The 22,483-nt window shown below is 44.9% G+C and overlaps 1 protein-coding gene across 1 annotated transcript in view; it reads left to right on the top strand.

Annotated features, from left to right (window-relative positions):
• Positions 1-8,106: 8,106 nt before the first annotated feature.
• AFMID (arylformamidase) overlaps positions 8,107-22,483 on the top strand; it is a 32,622-nt gene continuing 18,245 nt past the window's right edge. The window contains exons 1-4 of the mRNA XM_066586299.1: positions 8,107-8,193; positions 13,863-13,967; positions 16,668-16,716; positions 21,239-21,324. Coding sequence (XP_066442396.1) covers positions 8,145-8,193; positions 13,863-13,967; positions 16,668-16,716; positions 21,239-21,324 — 289 coding nt within the window. The 5' untranslated portion in view covers positions 8,107-8,144. The remainder of the gene's footprint in view (positions 8,194-13,862; positions 13,968-16,667; positions 16,717-21,238; positions 21,325-22,483) is intronic.

Genomic DNA, 22,483 nt, shown 5'->3' with positions numbered 1-22,483 from the left:
CCATAGCCAGCGTCACACGTCTGTCAGCGTATTCACATGTGCATTTGCACGCGTCTACACGGGTTTTACTGTATGTTTTGCATGCACAAGCTCCCTTTGATTTCAATGGCCAATTAAGTTTAATTTGGGCTAATTGTTGTGTAATCCGCACCAAAATAGGACATGATTGCGCAACCGAAATGTTCGTGCAAAAACGCGCACGTGACCAAATCCAATGGCTTCTATTTACGGAGTATTAGCACTCTTCATATGCAGCACAAATGGGCCAGTCTGAATAAGCCCTCAGGTTGTGCCTACACCAGCGAGGGCAACATCAGTGCGACCAATATGGCGCTTGTAAACCTGGGATGCGTTAGCGGAGAAAAACGCATCGCGGAACATGAAGTTGTTGCAATAGTAAAGATAGTAAAAAAACATGGTGCAATCTGCGACGGCGCCCACATAGACTCTGTCCTTCGTGTTGCGGTAATGTTCGGGTTTGGCGCCCTTCTATGCAGGGACGACATGTAAATACCTGGACAGTAAAAAGGTAAAGGGCAGGGGCGTAACTATAGAGGGTGCAGGGGATGTGCTTGCACCCGGGCCCTGGAGCCTTAGGGGGTCCATAAGGCCTCTCCTCTCCATATAGGGAGCCCAGTACTATGAATAAAGCATTATAGTTGGGGGCCCTGTTACAGGTTTTGCATTGGGGCCCAGAAGCTTCAAGTTATGTCTCTGTGCAGCATGGTTTAGGTATGGGTACAGGTACAGATACAGATAGAGGGGGGGCCCCAGCTCACGTTTTGCATCAGGGCCCCTGAGCCTTTAGTTACGCCCCTGGTAAAGGGGTTTTCCAGGCAGCGGCTGTCAGCGCTGGGATACAGTAAGGGCGGAGTGGAAGCCACTGCTCCGACCTCTGTGTAGTGGACGGCGCTCGTATGTGCATTGAAATCAATAGGAGCTACACCTGCGATTCCGCTCCAACCCCGGTGTACCCCCGAGTGGACAGCGGGCGCTGCCCGGACAATCCCTTTAAAGGGGTTGTCCCGCGCCGAAACGGGTTTTTTTTTTTTTCAATAGCCCCCCCGTTCGGCGCGAGACAAACCCGATGCAGGGGTTTAAAAAAAAACGGATAGTGCTTACCTGAATCCCCGCGCTCCGGTGACTTCTTACTTACCTTGCGAAGATGGCCGCCGGGATCTTCACCCTCGGTGGACCGCAGGTCTTCTGTGCGGTCCATTGCCGATTCCAGCCTCCTGATTGGCTGGAATCGGCACACGTGACGGGGCGGAGGTACGAGGAGCCGCTCTCCGGCACGAGCGGCCCCATTCAGAAGAAAGAAGACCAGACTGCGCAAGCGCGTCTAATCGGGCGATTAGACGCTGAAAATTAGACGGCACCATGGAGACGAGGACGCCAGCAACGGAACAGGTAAGTGAATAACTTCTGTATGGCTCATAATTAATGCACAATGTACATTACAAAGTGCATTAATATGGCCATACAGAAGTGTATAGACCCACTTTGTTTCGCGGGACAACCCCTTTAAGTTTTTAAGAATGTGTATTTTTCATGCCGTTGCGAGGTATTTTTCATTCAAAACCGCCTCGCATCACTTCTCTGCAATTGCCATCCTCAGGCGCGTATTTCACGCTCGTCAGAGGATCGCAGGCGTTTCCCATTGATTTCAATGAGAAGCATCACACCGTACGGCATGCGAGCGCCGTGCGATTTCTTTTAAGGTCCCATTGAAAGCAATGGGCGAGGCGTTCCGCCGGATGGCCAAAGATGGAACGTGCTGCGATGTTTATCCTTGCAGCATTGCTGTTAGGGAGAAAAAAACACTCATGTAAATGTAGCCTTGTCTAAAGTAGAGACCCGTATTAATGAACTGGAAGAAGAGTTGTCCCCAAGCAGGGTGCCAGCAGTCAGTGTGAGCGGTCTCTCCGTTCCTTACAATTTAAGGTCTTATTCACACCAGCATTTTATTGCGGCAATTTTGTTGCAATAAAACGCTGGCCGAAAAACCGCAACCATCTGAAGGATCGGATTTCAATGCATTCGTTCAGATGGGCGATGTTCATCCGCGTAAGGTCACATGGCCAGAAAAGATAGTGCCATCTTTTGGCTGCGATCAGCCAGCAGCTCCGGTAGGAGCCTATGGGAGCTGCCGGCAAAAGGAGGAAGGGAGGGGGGTCCTCTAGTGGTGCGAGTGGCTCACACTGCTAAACTGTCACCTGGCTCTGTTGAGCCGGCTGCAGAGGTTCTTCCCGTCTGACGGAATTCTGGGCTGCGGCGTATGTACGCCACGCCTGGCCGAGTGAATAGTCGTGGCTTTCTCTGTACGTCTTTTAGTGTGCCTCATAGTGGCGATGCGTATTCAATGCCGCACAGACGATGTACCATGCAATGTGTTGCGATGGACAGCATTGAATACGCAAACCCATAGAGAACAATAGGGCTGTACGCGCGTAATACACGGTAAAATAGAACATGCTGCGTTCTTTTTTGCGCATGTATTACATGCAAGGAATATTGGCAAGTGTGAATGGACCAATGAAAATCCATGTACTGTCATTAACCGCATCACCGCGTATTAACACTTATTATTACATATACGGAGAGATTTTACATCAGCATTTTGGAAGCCAAAACCAGGAGTGGAGAGAAAGACAGCGACCCGACCCGAGCACCTGCAGAGAGCAGCGCGTACTCACCCGCACCCCGCAGCTCCGGATCTTTCATGTGCCGGCTGCCGGGCAGCCGGCGCATGCACAGACCGGAGCTGGCAGCTGCAGAGAAATCGAACATGCTGCAGTTTGTTTGCCGCGCGAGATTTCGCGCAGCTAAACCGCAGCCGTCTGCCTAGGATTGCGTTTGCTAACGCTGCAGGCGGCCTAATGTATATAGATGTCTGTAGAAGTCTATGTGTTCATCTTCAGCTGCCGAGATAAGCCAATAGGCAACAAAGCCAGTTGAAGGGACATGGTATTCGCATGAGCACTGCAGCCCCTTCATTTAAGTGATTACTGGAGGTCTCAGCACCAAGACCCCCACTCTGACATATCAAAAGTTTTTAAAATGTGCAGTTACTCTTTAAGTTTGCTAAGTTACAGAATGTTCTACATGTGAGCCTTTCGGGAACACAATTCACTTGGTCCTCTGCTTCAACCCGTCTCCCAGAACTTTTCCCTTTGCATAAATAACCAGTGTTCAGAAATTTCTTGCTCTATGGACGCTCACGTGATGCTGCAGTCGCAAGGACCTTCATCAGAACTCTTTGCTGCTACACATATTGTGAGTCTACCAGTTTCATTTCAGAAGACTGGCTTTAGCTCTATTGTAAGTGTCCCTGCAGAGAGGAAGCATAATGGAAGGAAAGCTAAAACCAACAGGGATGCTAATTTTCCTTGAGTGTGCAGAGTGTTAAGGCAGCAGAAATGCAGTCCTTAGCTCTCGCTCACGACCTGAAGATTGTGGGTTCAATCCCTGCATGGTTCGGGTAGCCGGCTCAAGGTTGGCTCAGACTTCCAAAGTCGGTAAATTGAGCACCCAGCTTGGTGGTGGTGGGGGTAATAAATAAATTCTGCGGAATAAATTGGCGCTATACACACAACAAGTCCCGTCCTTCCCCATTAGACAACTTTTATAATAATAGTAGGCTTGGATAGATTGGCTTAGCTCTAGTGTAAATCTAAATATTGCAATCACTATATAATAATCAGATAGTGACTGCAGTGCAGTTAGGCCTCATGTCCACGGCGCACGTGGATTTCCGCAGCGGAAGACCTGTGTGCCAGTGCGGAAATTATTTTTAAATGCTTGCGGATCCGGAACATCCGTGCGGAAAAAATCCACACACCCACCTCGCAGCCTTTTTTTTTCCACCTCCCTAATTGATTTTTACCTTCAAATCTGCAGTGCATCTGCAATTGTATTTGCGGATGCACTGCGGATCGTCCGCACCCATTGACTTCTATTGAGCCTGTCCGCACTGAAATGGAGCATGCTAAGATTTGTTTTCCGCACCAAACGGTCCCCAAATCAAATCCGCGTGCTTAAATTCAGTTGCAGATGCCAATGTTTCCCTATAAAAACTTTGAATTGCGGAACTTCCACGTGGGAGACCCCTGCGGATTCCGCAAATCAAATCCACCCGTGGACATTGGGCCTTACCTCTGGTGATTACAGGTGACATTCACATCTTTTTTTTTTCTATCCAGGTCCTGACTGTCATTAATTTTACAGCCATGACTAATATCTGCACATTCTTGCCATCCTGCCGTTACCCACAATGCCCTTCTTGGTGCCCCCATAGCGTAACAGTGCTCCCTATATGGTCCCATGAAGTAATGGGACAGTGCTCTCACTGTAGCCCCTCAAAGTTCCAGTGCCTCATGTGTTGCCTTCTGTGCCCGACTAGGTAAAAGTGCCTATCTGTGACCCCACTTACTGAGGCCTCCCGCATGCAGGCGCTTTTTTCAGCGTTTAATGCATTTGAATCGCGGTATAATACTCCCATTGATTTTAATGGGGCCTCGCAGACATGCTTTCGATTTTCGAGCGCCGTCTGTTCTATCTTTCGCCGTTTAGCGCACCTAATCACCCATCACAATCATGGGGTGCACTAAAACACACTGTTGGCTGCAGGGAGCTGCGGACGAAAGCAAAAGTAAAATGGCGGCGCTTTGCCTCGTATATGTGCGAGCGGACCCTAAGGGTAGCTTCACACACAGCATTTTTTGGAAAACGCACTTGCAGATTTTGATGCAGCATTTTGAGCCAGAAGTGGGTTAAACAGAATGACAACTATAAAGGAAGGACGTCTACTTCTCCCTCCTACTGGAAACATTTCTGGCTTTGGCTCAAAAAACTGCATCCTAAACTGCTGCGTGTGATGCCACTCTTACGGATCTTTCACATGTATGGAAAATTTTTGCAAGACCTAAAGATGCAGCTTAATTTGCTGCTGCAAATTTCTGTATACATGTGGATTTTGGTGCAGAATTTTCTGTATCTTTAGCTGCATTTTACAGAAATATTGCACACGTGTGAGAGATCCCTAAACATTAACATTATCAGGGACAGGGCAGGGTCTGACCAGCGGGTTGTGCAACAGAACGTAGTGCCCTCCTCTGTGGCTGATCAAAGTTCTAGGGACCAGCTGTAGAGCACCATGGAGAAGAGCTGGAGAGAGCTGGGGAAGGAGGTGAGATTAGGGGTGACGGCTGTGCAGCGGTAATGACATAAAATAATACATTGCACTTACCCTCTCCGGTGATCCAGATCTTTAGAGCCGCTGACAGTCAACCAGAGGGCAAAGTACTCAGAGCCGCAGTCACCAAGTGACAACAAGGCTGATTGCCAGTCATTGGGATTACTTAACAACTTTCATGATAATTTCCGCAGAATTTTTCCGATTTGGGTTTTTGCATTTTATTTGGCTTCGGGGCTTCTTCACACTAGCAATCGCGATTTTGCCGCAAGAAAATTGCAGCAAAAATCACAATTTCGCTCATGAGATGTCTAAGCATCAGCGATGCTTTTTATTGCAAAAACATCGCTGCCACTTGCGTTTTTTTTCGCAATACACAATAGGAGTTTCTAATGTTAAAAACTAGTGATGAGCGAGCATACTCGCTAAGGGCAATTGCTCGAGCGAGCATTGCCCTTAGCGAGTACCTGCCCGCTCGAGAGAAAAGGTTCGGGTTCCGGCAGCGGGCAGGGAGCGGCGGGGGAGAGCGGGGAGGAACGGAGGGGAAATCTCTCTTTACCTCTCTCCCCCCCCCGCTACCGCCTGCTCACTGCCGCAACTCACCGCTCCCCCACGCCGGCACCCGAACCTTCTCTGCCAAGCAGGCAGGTACTTGCTAAGGGCAATGCTCGCTCATCTCTATTAAAAACGAATTGCACGAAAATCGCAAGTTCGTGCTTTGTGATGCAATAAAAAGGAGGCTTTATAGAGAAACATGGAAGATAAAAAAAAAAAAGCAAAACGCAGAAAGATAGGACATGTTGCGAATTTTGTGAAAAGATCGCCAATGGGATTGAAACCATTGAAAATAATTGGCTTCATAATTCTGCATTTGCACTCACTCTCGCATCACATGGAAATAGTACGATTTTATCACTATAGAGCCTCTTTTTTATCGCATCGTAAAGCAGAAACTTGTGATTTGTACGCAATGTGTTTTTAGAAACTCCTATTGTCTATCAACTTAGCTTGGCTGGCTGCATAGCTTTACAACTAAGTGGGACTGGCTACATAACTTTATAACTTAGCGGGGCTGTCTGCATAGCCTTATAACTAAGTGGGACTGGCTAAATAACTTTATAACTTAGCAGGGCTGGCTGCATAGCTTTACAACTCAGTGGGACTGGCTACATAGCTTTATAACAGTGGGGCTGGCTGCATAGCTTTATAACAGTGGGGCTGGCTACATAGCTTTATAACTTAGCAGGGCTGGCTGCATAGCTTTATAACTAAGTGGGACTGGCTACATAGCTTTATAACGTAGCACGGTGGGCTGCATAGCTTTATAACTTAGCAGGGCTGGCTGCATAGCTTTATAACATAGCAGGGCTGGCTGCATAGCTTTATAACATAGCAGGGCTGGCTGCATAGCTTTATAACATAGCAGGGCTGGCTACATAGCTTTATAACATAGCAGGGCTGGCTACATAGCTTTATAAAACTTAGCAGGGCTGGCTACATAGCTTTATAAAACTTAGCGGGGCTGGCTACATAGCTTTATAACTTAGCAGGGCTGGCTAAATAGCAATATACCTTAGCGGGGCTGGCTGCATAGCTTTATACCTTAGTGGGACTGGCTAAATAACTTTATAACTTAGCAGGGCTGGCTGCATAGCTTTATAACAGTGGGGCTGGCTGCATAGCTTTACAACTCATCAAGATGCTTGAAAAAGGCGCTGATAATAGTGCCGAAACGCGTTGCAAAACCTTTTATGTTTTTTATGTACAATTCGTACAATTAAATATACTTTGCTGCACATTGCGGAGACCTGGTAGTTTCCCTTTCCGGACCGCAAGACCCCGAAGTAAGAGCGCAGAAGGAGTTTTTGTTTGTTCTTTATTGTTCTCTCCCCCATTGTTGGTGCAATACCCATTGGGGGTTTGTTCCTACTGCTGCATCTCCTCGTTAGAGGATTTCTGGGGATCCTGCATAAAGGAACAGCTATAGTTCTACAGGCGAATGGGGATCATTGGTGCAAGCGGGTTATTTTCCCAAACGTTGGGAACCCACTTTGCACCAAGTGAGTAAAAAACTCCCCATTTTGTTATTTCGGATTTCTGTGTGGTGGCGCGGATCTACATTCTGTGATTGTTAACTAAGTGGGACTTTCTACAAAACTTTATTACTTAGTGGAGCTGGCTGCATAGCTTTATAACTTAGCAGGGCTGGCAGCATAACTTTATAACTAAGTGGGGCTGGCTGCATAGCTTTATAACTAAGTGGGACTGGCTACATAACTTTATAACTAAACAGGGCTGGCAGCATAACTTTATAACTTAGCGTGGCTAGCTGCATAGCTTTATAACTAAGTGGGACTGGCTACATAACTTTATAACTAAGTGGGACTGGCTACATAACTTTATAACTAAACAGGGCTGGCAGCATAACTTTATAACTAAGTGGGGCTGGCTGCATAGCTTTATAACTAAGTGGGACTGGCTACATAACTTTATAACTAAACAGGGCTGGCTGCATAGCTTTATAACTAAACAGGGCTGGCAGCATAACTTTATAACTTAGTGGGGCTGGCTGTATAGCTTTATAACTTTGATCCTGCTGATTCTATTTCAGCTTGTCTTTTGTGTCTACACCAACCATTACCTTGCATGGATCTCTGTTAGTTTTGGTCCTGTTGCCCTAACTCTGTTGATTCGGGGGTTCACTCTGCTTGCTGCCAGTGGATAATATTAGATTTTTTGTGCTCACTGACATCACCCAATGACAGTGAGTGGAGGATACCATCCACTTGATGCATTCACAGGGCCCAAACTAACGGAAAGTACCATGTGAAAGTGCCCTTCCTTAGAAGCAACAGGGACCCCCAGCAGCATAGAGTAATGTAGCAGACTATACACTTTGTATTTTCAGGAACTAGAGCATCAGTATTCACCAAGTCACTGGTCTCATCGGATGGACAAAGATGCCGTCATAGAGGCACACGTGAAGGAAACTACAGAAGGTACAACTAATGGTCTTCTCATCGCACACCAATATATATACAGGGTTATTAAAAATGATCTTCCTAATTTGAAACACTTATAACTCACGTTTAAGCGCTTGTGTGAAGCCGGCATTAGTACAACAGCCTCTTTTATTTATATATATCCATCCATTTCCAAAGATATATCCTCTTTTTTTTAATTTCTTACTGTCGGGGAAGGGAGGGGGGGGGGGTTGGCAAGCTGCATCCAACAGTTGATATCAATGGGAACAGAAACTCAAAAATTTTCATTTAGCAGAATTGTCTATCAGTGAAACGGCTCAGGTTTCATTTCTGAAGCTTCTAAGGTAAAATGAAATCAGCATTGTGATTGGTTGCTACGGGCAACAAAGCTAGTCATACTGTTAGATGGTTTTGCTAAATGAGGCTGAAAAAGTTTTATTCTACCGTAGTCGACTTTAGGGGGACATAGAATGGTAAAGTTGGAAGGGACCTCCAGAGTCATCGGGTCCGACCCCCTGCTCAGTGCAGGATCACTAAATCATCCCAGACAGATGTCTGTCCAGCCTTTGTTTGAAGACTTCCATTGAAGGAGAACTCACCACCTCCCGTGGCAACCTGTTCCACTCATTGATCCCCCTCACTGTCTAATATCTAATTTGTGTCTCCTAGTTAAAACATTATAAGTATGACATAAATTGACAATGTTGTAAGTTGTATGCAGCAAATAACTCTAATAAAATATTATTGAACAATAATTTGTGTCTCCTCCCTTTCAGGTTCATCCCATTGCTTGTAGTCTTTCCTTGTGCAAATGAGAATAGGGCTGAACCTCAGCACTGTCAATTCTGACAGCGGCATTTAAATCCCCCAAACGATGTTCCTGTACGGACCCCCTGCGTTGAGATCGCGGGAGCCGTGCAGGTGTCGTGGCTGCTGTGGGCCTTCTGAAAGGCCCCAGGGCTGCCTTGAGAGACTGCCTATCAAGCCATCCCCGTGGGGTGGCTTGATAGGCTGCCTGTCATACTGCAGGAGCATTCAAAGCATTGCATATTGTAGTCCCCCAGGGGGGACTTAAATGTAAAGTGAAAAAAAAAGATTAATAAATAGAGATGAGTGAGCATACTTGCTAAGGCAAACTTCTCGAGCGAGTAGTGCCTTATTCGAGTACCTGCCTGCTCGTCTCTAAAGATTCAGCTGCCGGCGGGGAGCAGCGGGGAGGAACGGAGGGGAGATCTCTCTCTCACTCTCTCCCCCCCTGCTCACTCCCGCAACTCACTGCTCTCCCCCGCGCCGGCAGCCGAATCTTTAGAGACAAGCGGGCAGGTACTCGAATACGGCCCTACTCGCTCGAGTAGTTTGCCTTAGCGAATATGCTCGCTCATCTCTATTAATAAAGTTTTTTTAATTGTAAAAAAAAAAAAAGTTTAAATCACCCCCCTTTTGCCATATCTGTAATTAAAAAATCAAAATCATAAAATAAAAATACATATTTGGCATCGCAGCGTCTGTAAAAGTCCGATCTATTAAAGTAGTGCATTATTTGAACGTCGTCCGAAAAAAAAGAGTAAAGAACGACAGACATGCACTTTTTCAGTCACCCTGTCTCCCAGAAAAAACGCAATAAACTTCGTATGTATTCCGAATTAGTACTAACAAAAAATACAGGACATCCCGTAAAAAATGGGCCCTTGCTGAACTACGTCGACAGAAAAATAAAAAAGTTATTGCGCGCACAAGATGTCCGCAGAAAATAATTGAAAAAAAAAAATAAATGTCTTTGAAAAAAAAAAAGAGCAGTATAGTAAAAAAAAAAAACTATACAAAGTTTGTTATCGTAGTAATCGTACTGACCCATAGAATAAAGTTATGTCATTTTTGTTGCAGTTTGTTCGCCATAGAAACAAGACGCACTGAAAGATGGCGGAATGTTGTTTTTTGTTTTTTTTCATTTTACTCCACTTAGAATTTTTTTACAGTTTTTCAGTACATTATATGGTACTTTAAACAGCGCCATTGAAAAATACAACTCGTCCCGCAAAAAACAAGCCTTCATACAGTAATGTCGATGGATAAATAAAGGAGTTGTGATTTTTTTTTAAAGGGGGGAGGGAAAAACGAAAATGGGGGGAAAAAAAGGGCCGCGCCATTAAGGGGTTAATATATCAGTTGTGAATCTACATAACTTGTCGATCCCATATTTTTTTAGATACTTTGTCAAATGCTTTACTGAAGCAAGATATACTATATCTATCATATTTTCCTGATCAATCCAGTCCATGATTCTGTCAAAGAAGGAAATTTGATTAGCCTGTCATGAATTGTTTGTTACAAACCCATGCTGCCTCTGGTTAATTGCTGCATTCTTATCCAAGTACTGGTATACATGCTGTTTAATTTGTTTGAAGACCCGGTATAGAAGTCAGTCTCACAGGCCTGTAGTTTTCTGGGTCCATCTTATCCTCCTTTTTGAAGATAGGGACAACATTTCCCCTTCTCTAATATTCTGAGACTTCTGTTTTCCATAATTTTGTAAAGATTATAGCGAGTGGTTCAGCAATTACCTCTGCTGCTTCCTTCAGTACCCCAGGATGTAATTCATCTGGACCTGGAGACTTGAATCCATTTAAATTAGCTATGTGTTCCCTCACCATATTTCTGCCTACAGATAGCCTACATTATTTTATTTCCCCAATAGCACAGGGAAGATCAATTGATGTTTCATCTACTTTCTGAGAGAAAACAGATACAAAATAGGAATTTAAAAGTTCTGCCTTCTTAACATAATTTTTAACCAATTCACAATTTTCATCCTGTAAACATCCTATAGCATCTTTGACTTTTCTTTTGCTTTTGACATACCCCCCAAAATCCTTTATATTGCTTTTGGCCTCTCTTGCAAGCATCAATTCATTTTTATCTTGGAGTCCATCATAAAGGTAATTCAATCCAAATCCTTGCTGATTGCACCATCGACATAGCCAGTTGTTCACCTGTGGAATCCCGTTCCATCTCCTTATTCCATGGCCATCCACTGGGAGGATGGATGAGAAGACCACCAGTGCGCCTAGTTCCTTCACATTCCTGCCAAGGTCTTCAAAGTCTCCGCAGATAGTAGTAAGGTCCTTTTTTGCTAAGTCATTTGTCCCTACATGTATTAGTAGGAATGGCTAGTGTCTCCTACTCCTCCTCCTCCACTTCTGCTCTGACAAAGAAATCCTCATCTTCCTTAATGAGTTTTAATGTAGCTGTTCTCTCCTGTGGACTTTGCACCTTTTCCTTAAATAGAGAGACAGAGGTTTGCATTTCTGGCAGGTGAGAGGTTTTCCTCTGGAAGGTCAGTAAACATACAGCATATGTTGCAGCTCAACATATGTCTGCTCTGCCCTTCCATGTCGCACATGGTCAGTTGAGGTCCACTTCCACACTTCTAATAGTCAAGACTTCTCCTAATAATATGTTACCTATAAGATGTAGCTAAGTGTAAATATTTGCGCGGCTGACTGTGTGCAATCTGGCAATAGACTACAAGCAGTTAGACCCGGCTTAACCCAGCAATCGTCCCGCTCATTGTGACTCTTTGCTCTTCCCAGAATGTATTGGGGATATGCAAATTATCTTCCTGGCGCTCCAGTCTCTGGATATGAAACAGAATGGCTGCCAACAAAGACAGGAGAGGGTTTTCTGACCTTGATTTTCATGTCTACCAGTCTGTTATTAGTGTGCAGTATTATTTTCGAAGAAAGTTTGGTCAAGATCCACTAAAGCGGAAATCATCCAGCCGTCCACCAGTAAGCGTGGAAACAGTGGAGCGCGTACGGGCAAGTTTTACACAAAGCCCTTAGAAATGCAATGTCGGACAAAGCAGAGTATTGCACATCCTGCAGCCAACTGTGTGGAAAATTTTGCACAAATGTTTACGATGTTATCCCTACGAAATGCAAGTGTTACAGTGCAGCATCCGAGGTCAGGCCCACAGCCGAGGAGATGGCATGGTAGATAAAGACTATGTCACAGGTGTCTCTACCATCTCCTCCCCTGAGAGTAGCTTGGGACCCGACCAAGTTACTGCTGGGAGAGGTCACAGGGAAAATTAACCGGAGGTTACCTGTAATCTTCTTGTCACTTGTGACGCCACCATTCCATCCTCTGCGGTGAATCTTGATGATGAAATAACTTAGTCTACATACAGGGAAACTTTCTGGACAAACTAGGAATGATTGCTAATGTCTGTTTACTGTAACTTTTAGTAAAATTCACTTTATAACAGCAGGTTGGCACAAATACAACAAGAGAAGATGGTGTGACAGGGAGAACTCTCAGGGTAATCTGGACAATCCACAGTCCTAGTTATCTGTGTGATCCCGCTCCCGGCGACTCTCTCTCTCTCTCTTCAAATCCTACTGGTCAACACTCACGCTTCTGGTTCCTTTTCTTCCAGCCAAGCAAGAGTCCTTTTCTCACTCAGCGGTAGCACTGGCATATCCTGGGTAGACTGATCCCAGGCCAAGTAGAAGGAAATCACTCAGCTTCCTCCATCCTCTCCATCCCGAGGCTGTGTGGCTTACTCACTTGCAGACTTGTCAATAATATTCCTTGCATCGCCTTAAACTGGCATGTACTCCTCAACTAGCATCCTTGCAAACACATATATCTAACATGGTGACATGAAACATTTTCCAGACATTAACCCATTCAGTGCTGCAGAATTGCAATACACATAATTCTGATGCATTCCACAATTAAGACACTGACAGGACAATGTCACAAGACAGACATAAAACATTATGGAAGGGCCCCATTTACTCTGGGCCACTACAGTAGGCCCTGAAACCAGACAACAAAACAAGGTGATGTTCTTTCTGTGAGAGTATGCAAACTGTAGTGGAAAGTGATGGTTTCATGGAGTCTTTAATGTTTAGTGATGACACAGTTAACAAATATAATGTCAGAATCTGGGGGCAGGAAAACCCACCTACCTACGTGCAGCAGATGCGCGACTTCCCCAAGGTGAATGTGTTCTGTGCTATAACCTGTACGAAAGTGTATGGCTCTTGTTTTTCCGTGAGGAAACAATCACAGGGTTTTTGTACCCGGACGCTACAGATATGGCTTCTGCTGCAACTGGAACAGGAAATCCCAGGTTTCATCTTCCAACAGGATGGAGTTCCCCACCCTCATTTTCACAATGACGTTAGAAGTGAGCTCAATAGGCTACTACCAAACCTATGGATTGGCCTTGCGGGTAATGACAATAGTGAACTTCTTCCTTGACCTCTATGTTCCTTGGACCTTATGCTTTGTGATATTTTTTCCTGGGAGTGTTTGAGTCTACATGCCACCCTTAGCACCCACCATGCATGATCTGCAAGTGCGCATCACCAAAGCCATTGCATCAGTCAGTCGTGATACGCTACAATGTCAATGGCAGGAACCTAACTACAAGCTCCATGTGTGTCAAGTGACAAAGGAGCTCACATTGATCACCTCTGATGTGGAAAACATTTTTGATGTGCAGCAAAGCCTTTTGAGTTTCTGTTTCCATTTACAGCAAGTACATATATCTGAGTGTCATTAAACATCAGTTATGAATGTTTCAAATCAGGAAGATACTGGGTTATTTGTACTAACCCAGTATATGTGTGCTTAGTGTTACTCATTCATCATACTGTGTTGACTCATTGTAGGTACAAAAACATCCCGGGCTATGGCACAGACTTTACTGAACATCCAATATGGCGAAAGTGACAGTGAGAAGATGGACCTTTATCTACCAGAAGGAGAACCAACTGGTAAGAGGCTTATGCATCTATACAAGACTAGCTGATATACCCGGCTTCGCCCGAGTTAATTTGGTACTGGTGTTTATCTGGTGTTCACACGGAAAATCTTATGAAGTCGTGGTTACTTTAGAGATACTGAGGAAAAACATATGTTCACCATTTTGCATAGTTCTCTGCGTTACCCAGGAAACACCACGGGGAGGTAACCATGCGACGTTTCCTTTGTATAAAATGACATCAGGAAGTGAGAGAATTAGATTCTGTATGTAAAATTTGGACGCTAATTCTTTTGCACTTAGAATTGACTAATCAACTTGGGACCCATTAACTTTTCCTATTTATGACATAATCAATGCTCCTGCCAAATTTCAAGTTTCTATGACATCGGGAAGTGAGAGAATTAGATTTCGTACGTAAAATGTGGACGCTAATTCTTTTGCGCATTGAATTGAATAATCGAGTTGGGACCGATTAGCTTTTCCTATTTATGACATAATCAATGCTCGTGCCAAATTTCACGTTTCTATGACACCGGAAAGTGAGAAAAATACATTCCGCACATAAAATTTGGACGCTAATTATTTTGCGCATAGAATTGAATAATCAAGTTGGGACCCATTAGCTTTTCCTATTTATGACATAATCAATGCTCGTGCCAAATTTTACGTTTCTATGACACCGGAAAGTGAGAAAATTACATTCCGTACGTTAAATTGTGGACGCTAATTCTTTTGCGCATAGAATTGAATAATCGAGTTGGGACCCATTAGCTTTTCCTATTTTTGACATAATCAATGCTCCTGCCAAATTTCGAGTTTCTATGACACCCGGGAAGTGAGAGAATTAGATTCCGTACGTAAAATTTGGACACTATGTCTTTTGCGCATAGAATTGAATAATCAAGTTGGGACCTATTAACTTTTCCTATTTATGACATTTTCAATGCTCGTGCCAAATTTTAAGTTTCTATGACATTGGGAAGTGAGAGATTTAGATTATGTACGTAAAATTTTGATGCCAATTTTTTTGCGCTAGAATTGAATAATTGAGTTGGGAACCAATTACTTTTTCTATTTTGGAGATAATCTATGCTTGTGCCAAATTTCATGTTTCTAAGACATCGGGAAGTTGGAGAACTGTTGGCGAGTCAGTCAGTGAGGGCTTTCGTCTTTATATATATAGATGGAGACTCCCAATAGATACGAAATGATCCCTTCCTCTACCTCCCCCCCCCCCCCCCCACTTCATCACAGCCACAGCACCCTCAGATATCCTCCTGCAGGAGATAAGGATCTTTCACACAAGCAAACTATTTCCGGAATAGCCCACCTAAGGACGCAGCTCGTAATCTGCAGCTGTGGATTTCCTCTTTGCAACCTGTATATAAACATGCAGGCTTTGGGGTAGAATTTTCTGTACCTGTAGGGTGCCTACCAACTACCGCTTTTTTTCGCTACAAATTTGCTGCGTTTTTTTTCCAGGTGTCTATGGGACTTTCTAACGTTAAAATTGCAACGCACCAAAAACGGCAACTTGCGTTTTTGGTGCGTTGCGATTGGGGAGTCATCCTTAGGTGTGTATTGCAGAAATATTCTGCTTGTCCTATAAAGAGTAGCAGTAGCAGTATTTGCGGAAAATACTTCCATGTTACTGCGGCCCTCTCACATGGAAGCATTACAGCTAATAATGTAAGCCTAACACTGAAACTAACCCTAACCCTCCATCCTAGGCAAAATGAGTCCTCACGTTGCTAGGAACTTGCTGCAGGCAACCAATCAACAGCTTGGGGGCGTACAGGAGGCGGGTACTGCCCATCACTACGTCTCCACCCATACTTGTGCTGAAGACAAGATACACTAGTACCATCTGAATCATTTGGGAGATATATGTGACTGTATCCTACAGCCTCAGCTACAAGTTTGGCTTGGCACTGATGATATTCACACTGATCACACTTTGAGTTGAAAGCTTATAACAGGCACTTTGTTAACCCTTTATATGTATTTTATAAATGCTCCCGTTTACAATGTACATGTAAAGGGAACCTGTCACATATAACATGATGCCATCTCCAGGTAGCAGGAGTAGTTGGGCAGAAGATATACAGGCTTGTGGGAAAAAATCAGTACAACCCGTATATGATTAATTTACATTCATTAACATTTCAGCTCACTGATCTGTATATACAGAAGACTGTTAGTGATGAAGTTAGGCCACACGGGCGGACCAGACTCTGCATGCGGGAGGCCCGTAGTGGATTCCGGCTATGAGGCCAGCGATCGGCCCCTGTGTACCTGAATTTTCTGTATTATCTATGACCGCTGTGGCTCGCCGCGGCTCGAGCGGCCTCCATTGAATTTAATAGAGGTCATCTGCGTGGAATCCATGGCAAAATACAGCATGCTGCGATTTTTCCTCTGCTCACATAATACACAATGCGTATCCGCAAATACGAGCAAAAAAGCAAATTCGCATGCTTTTTAGTGCCTGCATTTTGCCACAGATTCCACAATTGGAATCCACCGGTGAAGCCGGCCTTACTCTGCCCATTGGACTCCTCAACTCCTCCTGCTCCGTTACATGCTACCTGCTGGCTGGACCTTATTCTTTATGACAGATTCCCTTTAAATCATCAGGAGAATTCTTTCTGCAGCCGATATACTGAATAGCTGGGTCTAGATAGTAATTCACTCCATGTTTCCATTTCAGAATTCCCATTACTGGTTTACATCCATGGAGGATACTGGCAGTACCTAAGGTAAAGGCCTAACAGATGGCAGCGGTGGTGATTATGTGACTGTGCTGCCATGCTCATACCACACGTGGCAATGTCCTCCGATACGCCAGCATAGTGGCTCGCTAACAGAACCTTTCAATTTGTGACTCCCAACCCATCAAGATCAGCACTCTCTTCTCCTGAAATAATATGGAGAAACTTTACTAAGATTATATAAGATTACGTCCGTTCCTAACCACGGACACGCTAAAGACGCTTGTGATGCAGCAGCTAGGCTCATTTTTCTATCCAGTCGTTACTCAGACGCCTCTGCATTATGCCAGTTACTGCATTGGCTGCCCATTCACTGCAGAACTAAATTTAAACTCCTCTACCTCACTCACAAAGCTCTGCATGGCGCTGCGCCACCATACATCGCCTACCTCCAGTCAGTACACCACCCAGCCCGCTTACTCTGATCGGCTAACACACTCAGACTAAACACCCCTGTAATACGAACCTCACATGCTCGCCTCCAGGACTTCACCAGAGCAGCACCCATCCTCTGGAATGCTCTACCCCAAGGAATCCGGACAATTCCCGATGCACGAAATTTCAGACGTGCCTTAAAAAAGCTCCTCTTCAGGGAAGCATACCAAATCTCCTGACCTAGTCCCCCTGCCCCTCCCTATGGTGCCCCACCCTGTTTGTCTTCTAATAAATGATCTGTACATGAAATTTCCTATTGCCTGTGTTCCCCACCCCCTGCACCTCCTGTACCAACCTCAACCCATTTGTGTCTAACCCAATGTATCTCACATTGTAATTGTTGTATTGTTTTGCATTTATCCATGCCTGAAAGCTGCGGAATAAGTTGGCGCCATACAAATAAAGATTTATTATTATTATAGATTATTATTATATGACTGGCTCTAAACATCTGCTTGTGCCATTACACCATGCCATGCTCCATCCCACAATCCCTCGTGGCACCAAGTCTCACTAGTTATCATGAAATCTTATGTTCTGACTAAGAGCGTGCTATTAATGCATTAATAAAGCAGTTATCAGTTGATCGCTAGTGTATTAAAGAGGTATTCTGTGACTTTTTTTTATTGATGGTTAGCGGGGATCTGTAGGTTGTGATCTCCACCGATCAGCTGATTACTGGGGCTGCTGTCATGCTGTCACTGCAGTCAGCGCAGCAGCCCGGGTTAGTATTGCAGGTGCAGCTCCTGCTAAATTCAGTGAGACCTGTGCCTGCAATACTAAACCCGACCACTGTGCTATGGTCAGCGTGATGCGCTTCCTGCGCTGACCATAGCCTGTCAGTCAACAATAGAAAAAATGAAAATGCCCTGGAATATCCCTTCAACACTTATTAATCGATAACTGCTTTATTAATGTAGTAAATAATGTTCTTAAATTAGAACATGAGATCTAGCAATAACTAGCAAGTGTATGGTGCTGTGTGCGCTTGAGGGGACGGGGTGGTGGTGGTGATGCAGGGCATGCCAGGATCAGGATGGCACAACCCGGGTGTTTGGATCTGACTCTTGCAGGGGTCAGGTCATCTACACAATGCAGGTAAAAAAAAAGGATAAAATCGGTCAGCACTTCCCAATAGAACTATACAGGTGCATGTTAAACCACGGCTGCAACCTACAATAGAAGCAGAACCAAAAAATGGCAACAGCAGTCATAATATATTTACTATCAGAGGTATACATAGTATAATCAATACTCTAACCACATTAAATAATGCAAGCTTCTTGGTATATCATTTGGACCCGGATGGCATCTGCTAGGTGATTATAAGACACTCCCTGAAAATAAAACCTAGTGCCTCTTTTGGGGGGAAAATTATAGGAGGGCTTATTCAGACGACCGTATATCGGCCGGGTATTCACGCTGGCCGATATACGGCGTCCCTCTCTGCAGGGGGAGGGATGCTGGAAGAGCCAGGAGCAGTGCTCTGAGCTCCCACCCCCTCTCCGCCACTCTGCACTATTTGCAATGAGAGAAGGCGGGGGCCTTCCAGCTTAGGAAATAATGGCTGCCGACCTGATGCACACTTGCTCTTCTTAGCGTTTCTCTTGCATGCCGCTTGGCTGAGGCCATCGTACTCTGCTCGCCATTTTCGGACCATTCAGATATCCAGCATCTTTTCTTTGCAGTAAGCAGCAAGATTTTTGCCCTAGGAGTCCTCCACGATTCCTTTCTTGTACGCAGTGGAATAGCTCCTTCTTTTTGTACTCCTGGTGTCTGGGTTTCATCAGTTTACATACAGTACTGTTTAATAGTGGATAGACCCTGCAGCACATTCAAAAGATCCCACAATAAACTCTAACACTGATCTGGTACGGGTAGTTCCACTAGTGTTACTACTGTCACAGGTGCTTTACATTCTGTCAGGTCCCTCAGCCGATTCAAAAATCCCGCCTCCAAACAGCGATGGCTGTGATTGGCTGAGCACTCACTCAGCCAATTACAGCCATCGCTTCCTCCATTGACTGTATGAATTGGCTGAGAGGTGGTGAACAATGGCCGCGGCTCAGCCAATTCATAAACCCTGCCTCCACACAGCGTTGGATGTGACTGGCTGAGTGGGCACTCAGCCAATCGCAGCCATCGGTCAAAGAACCAATCACAACCATTGCTTCCTGGAGGCGGGATTTATGAATCCCGTCACCAGAAAGTGATGTTGTATGGGCTTCTAGGACTGCAGGAACCACCCGGAACTCAGGGGAGCAGCGGGAGGGACCTGGACGAGACTTCTAGGTGATGTATTCCTTTTTTTTTAATGTAGTGTAGGCACCCGACCTCATCAGGCCTTCTGTTGGTCTACCCAGGCCCCAGCCTCATCAGGCCCTCTGTCAGTCTACTTAGGCCTCATCAGGCGCTCTTTCGGTTTCCCCAGGCCCCCCATCCTTACTACAATAGAAATAACATATTTTATTACATACAATTACAAACTTACAAATAGAAAAAAAAATACATAAGAAAAGATAAAATATTTGGATGAAACATGCGTTAGGGTGCGGTTTACAGGGTAAGCCATGTGTGTGGTGTCGTATAGGTATTTCATTATATAAGACAGTCATATCTTTATATGTATCTATCATTATGGTTACAGATACCGTTAACCATGTGCAGCCGATAGAATGGACACTGTCTCTTTCTTTTATGTATGTTTTTTATATTTGTATACTTATATAAATAGTTACTTTTCAATGCAAAAAACTGAAACATCCCCCCTCCTCCCTGTTCCGTGTGCTTCTGGGAAGATCCTGTCCTTCCGCTATGTGACTTCCTGTCTTTGGCCCCCACCATTTATCTCCATTCCCCTCCTCACATCATGACTCCTCCGCTGGTTACATGAACTGCTGTTCTCTCTAACATCACATGAATGGACTACAGCAGACTAACACACCCCGCTCCTGAAATACTCTGTTTCTTCCACTGTGTATGGCCTCTTTTGGGGCTGTGTGCTCCCAGTGTAATTCCACAGACAGCAGGTGGCCCATTAAACCCTTATGGGGCTATAGATACGGACATTTTTGTTTTACACAAATTGATGGTCAATGTGGAAAAAACCCGATGGCATGTCCTATTCCTGTCTTTTTCTTGGGTGAGGGTTGGGAGAGTTATCATGTCGCCTTAGGGAGAGTATCAAGAAGGTGAGTGAGGAGACTTATAAGACCATCCATGCTCCTCTGGGTAATATGCAAATAAGGAAGATGGAACAATACCTCTGCAGCGCCACCTATTGGATGTCAGCATTCCTTCGAATCAATCCTTGACCTGTATGAAGGGTCAGACATTGATTTGAAGGAATGCTGCCATCCAATAGGTGGCGCTGCAGAGGTATTGTTCCATCTCCCTTATTTTCTTGGCTGAGAAATAGAGCATGCCCATGCACTTCATTGCGCTGTGTCCGTGTATATGGGACAGCACGCGGACTGTGTCTGTGTGCGGTCTGATGTGACTTGCGCCAAGTGTCTCAAGTGCAACCCACTGTTGTGGCTAGTGTGCACCTAGCCCAACTGTCAGTCTGATTTCCCTCTGTCTCTGTCCTCCTCCTAACATCCTGACATTGCTCCCGTTATCGTTTCCCCCTAGATCAGCACGCTCCTCTCCTGAAATACTCTGTGCTACTAGAGGAACCTGCTCCTTCCAATATGCAATGCTCAGCCCGGACCTCCCACAAGATCAGCACTCGCAGTTCAGTATCCATATTGTTATCTGGAGACCACAGTCTTGTTTCCCCGGGGTGCATCCACTAATATCTCCAAATGTATAGAGAGATACCTATGTACACATTCATCGTCTGTTCTCATAGATTCCTGCTTGATCCATAATAATCTGGACAGGAAGGGGATTCTAATGAGCACTTCTTACCAGGAGGGGTTCTCCTCTTCATTTGATTGGAGTAGTACTGCTGTTAAGCAGGGGCGTAGCTAAAGGCAAATGGGCCCTGGTGCAAAAGTTTATCTTGGGCTCCCCCAACTTCTCTTAACCCCTTAAAGTACTACGTCCTATAACTATGGTCATTTTCTTTCAGCAAAGAGGAGTCTGGCTTCATGGTTCTTCCACTTGTGTCTCATGGGATCGCTATGATGGTGATGGATTATGACATTGCTCCAAAAGGTGAGAATAACTAGTCAGAACAGAATAATAGAAACTTTACTTCCATTGTCCAGGTAATGGCATAAAGTGCCCACGGAGTCTCATACTAATCTAAACTAACAAATCTGTCTTGGTAGCTTGTCATCTGGATGCACTGAGGGGGTGGCATCTTTCATGGTTAATGTACAATGTCTGTGGCTAACATAGTCATTTTACAACTATGCAAGCCACATGTTTTAAAGGGTTTGTCCAGTTATAAACTATTGATGGCTTATCCTCAGGATAGGTCATCAATTGTAGACTGGCAGTGGTCTGTCATCTGGGAGCCCTGCCAATCACCAGTTCTCTGGGTTGCTGTGATTCTGCACCTAGTTGATTTCAGCAGGAAGTAAGCAGCTCCATTCTCACTGCAGTGGCCAGATTTTGTATTACAGGCCACTGACTTCAATGGGTTTGTGGCCTGTAATTTCAATCCAGGCCGCTAGAGGAAGAACTGAGCTGTCAGCTTCCTGCTGCAATGAGCTCAGTAAACGAGCACATCGACCCAGAGAACAGTTAATCGGTGGAGGTCCCAGGCGACAGACTCTGGTTCATCTACTATTGATGACCTATCCTGAGGATAAGACATCAGTCATTTACAATTGGACAACCCCTTTCAGCTGGCCATACATTTAAGACCCGTTTACATGGACTAATGATCGTGAACAAGCCTTCCTTTGAATGCTTGCTCTTCTAATCGCTACCCTGTGTGATCAAGGCTGCGATCAGCCAACAAATGAGCAAACACTAGTTCATAGGCTGATCGCTACTTTTGTGCAGGCAGAAATATCATTGTTGTCAGCAGCACATCTCCTCATGTGAGCGCAGGATGTGCTGCTGACAGGGATGAGAGTGCAGGGGGGATGAACGATCGTTTGAAGAGGCCTGTGTAAAAGGACAAGTGAACGACTGGCAATCTTGATGATCAGCGCTCATCAAACGCCAATATTAACCGGTGTAAAAAGGCCCTTACATAACTGTCACCTCTAGCAAATGTCCGTAAGAACAAAAGGATTGGGCATGTTGAAATCCAACAGCCCAATCCTTCTCTTCCCCAACGTATGCCAGGAGGCGCCCTATATACTAGATGGTTGGCCAATCCAGCTAAAATTAGGGGCTTTAGCCAACATTACTCTAAAAT

The sequence above is a fragment of the Eleutherodactylus coqui genome, chromosome 13 (genome assembly GCF_035609145.1).
Source record: "Eleutherodactylus coqui strain aEleCoq1 chromosome 13, aEleCoq1.hap1, whole genome shotgun sequence".
Classification (NCBI taxonomy): Eukaryota; Metazoa; Chordata; class Amphibia; order Anura; family Eleutherodactylidae; genus Eleutherodactylus; species Eleutherodactylus coqui.
This window is presented reverse-complemented; position numbering and strand designations above follow the sequence as displayed.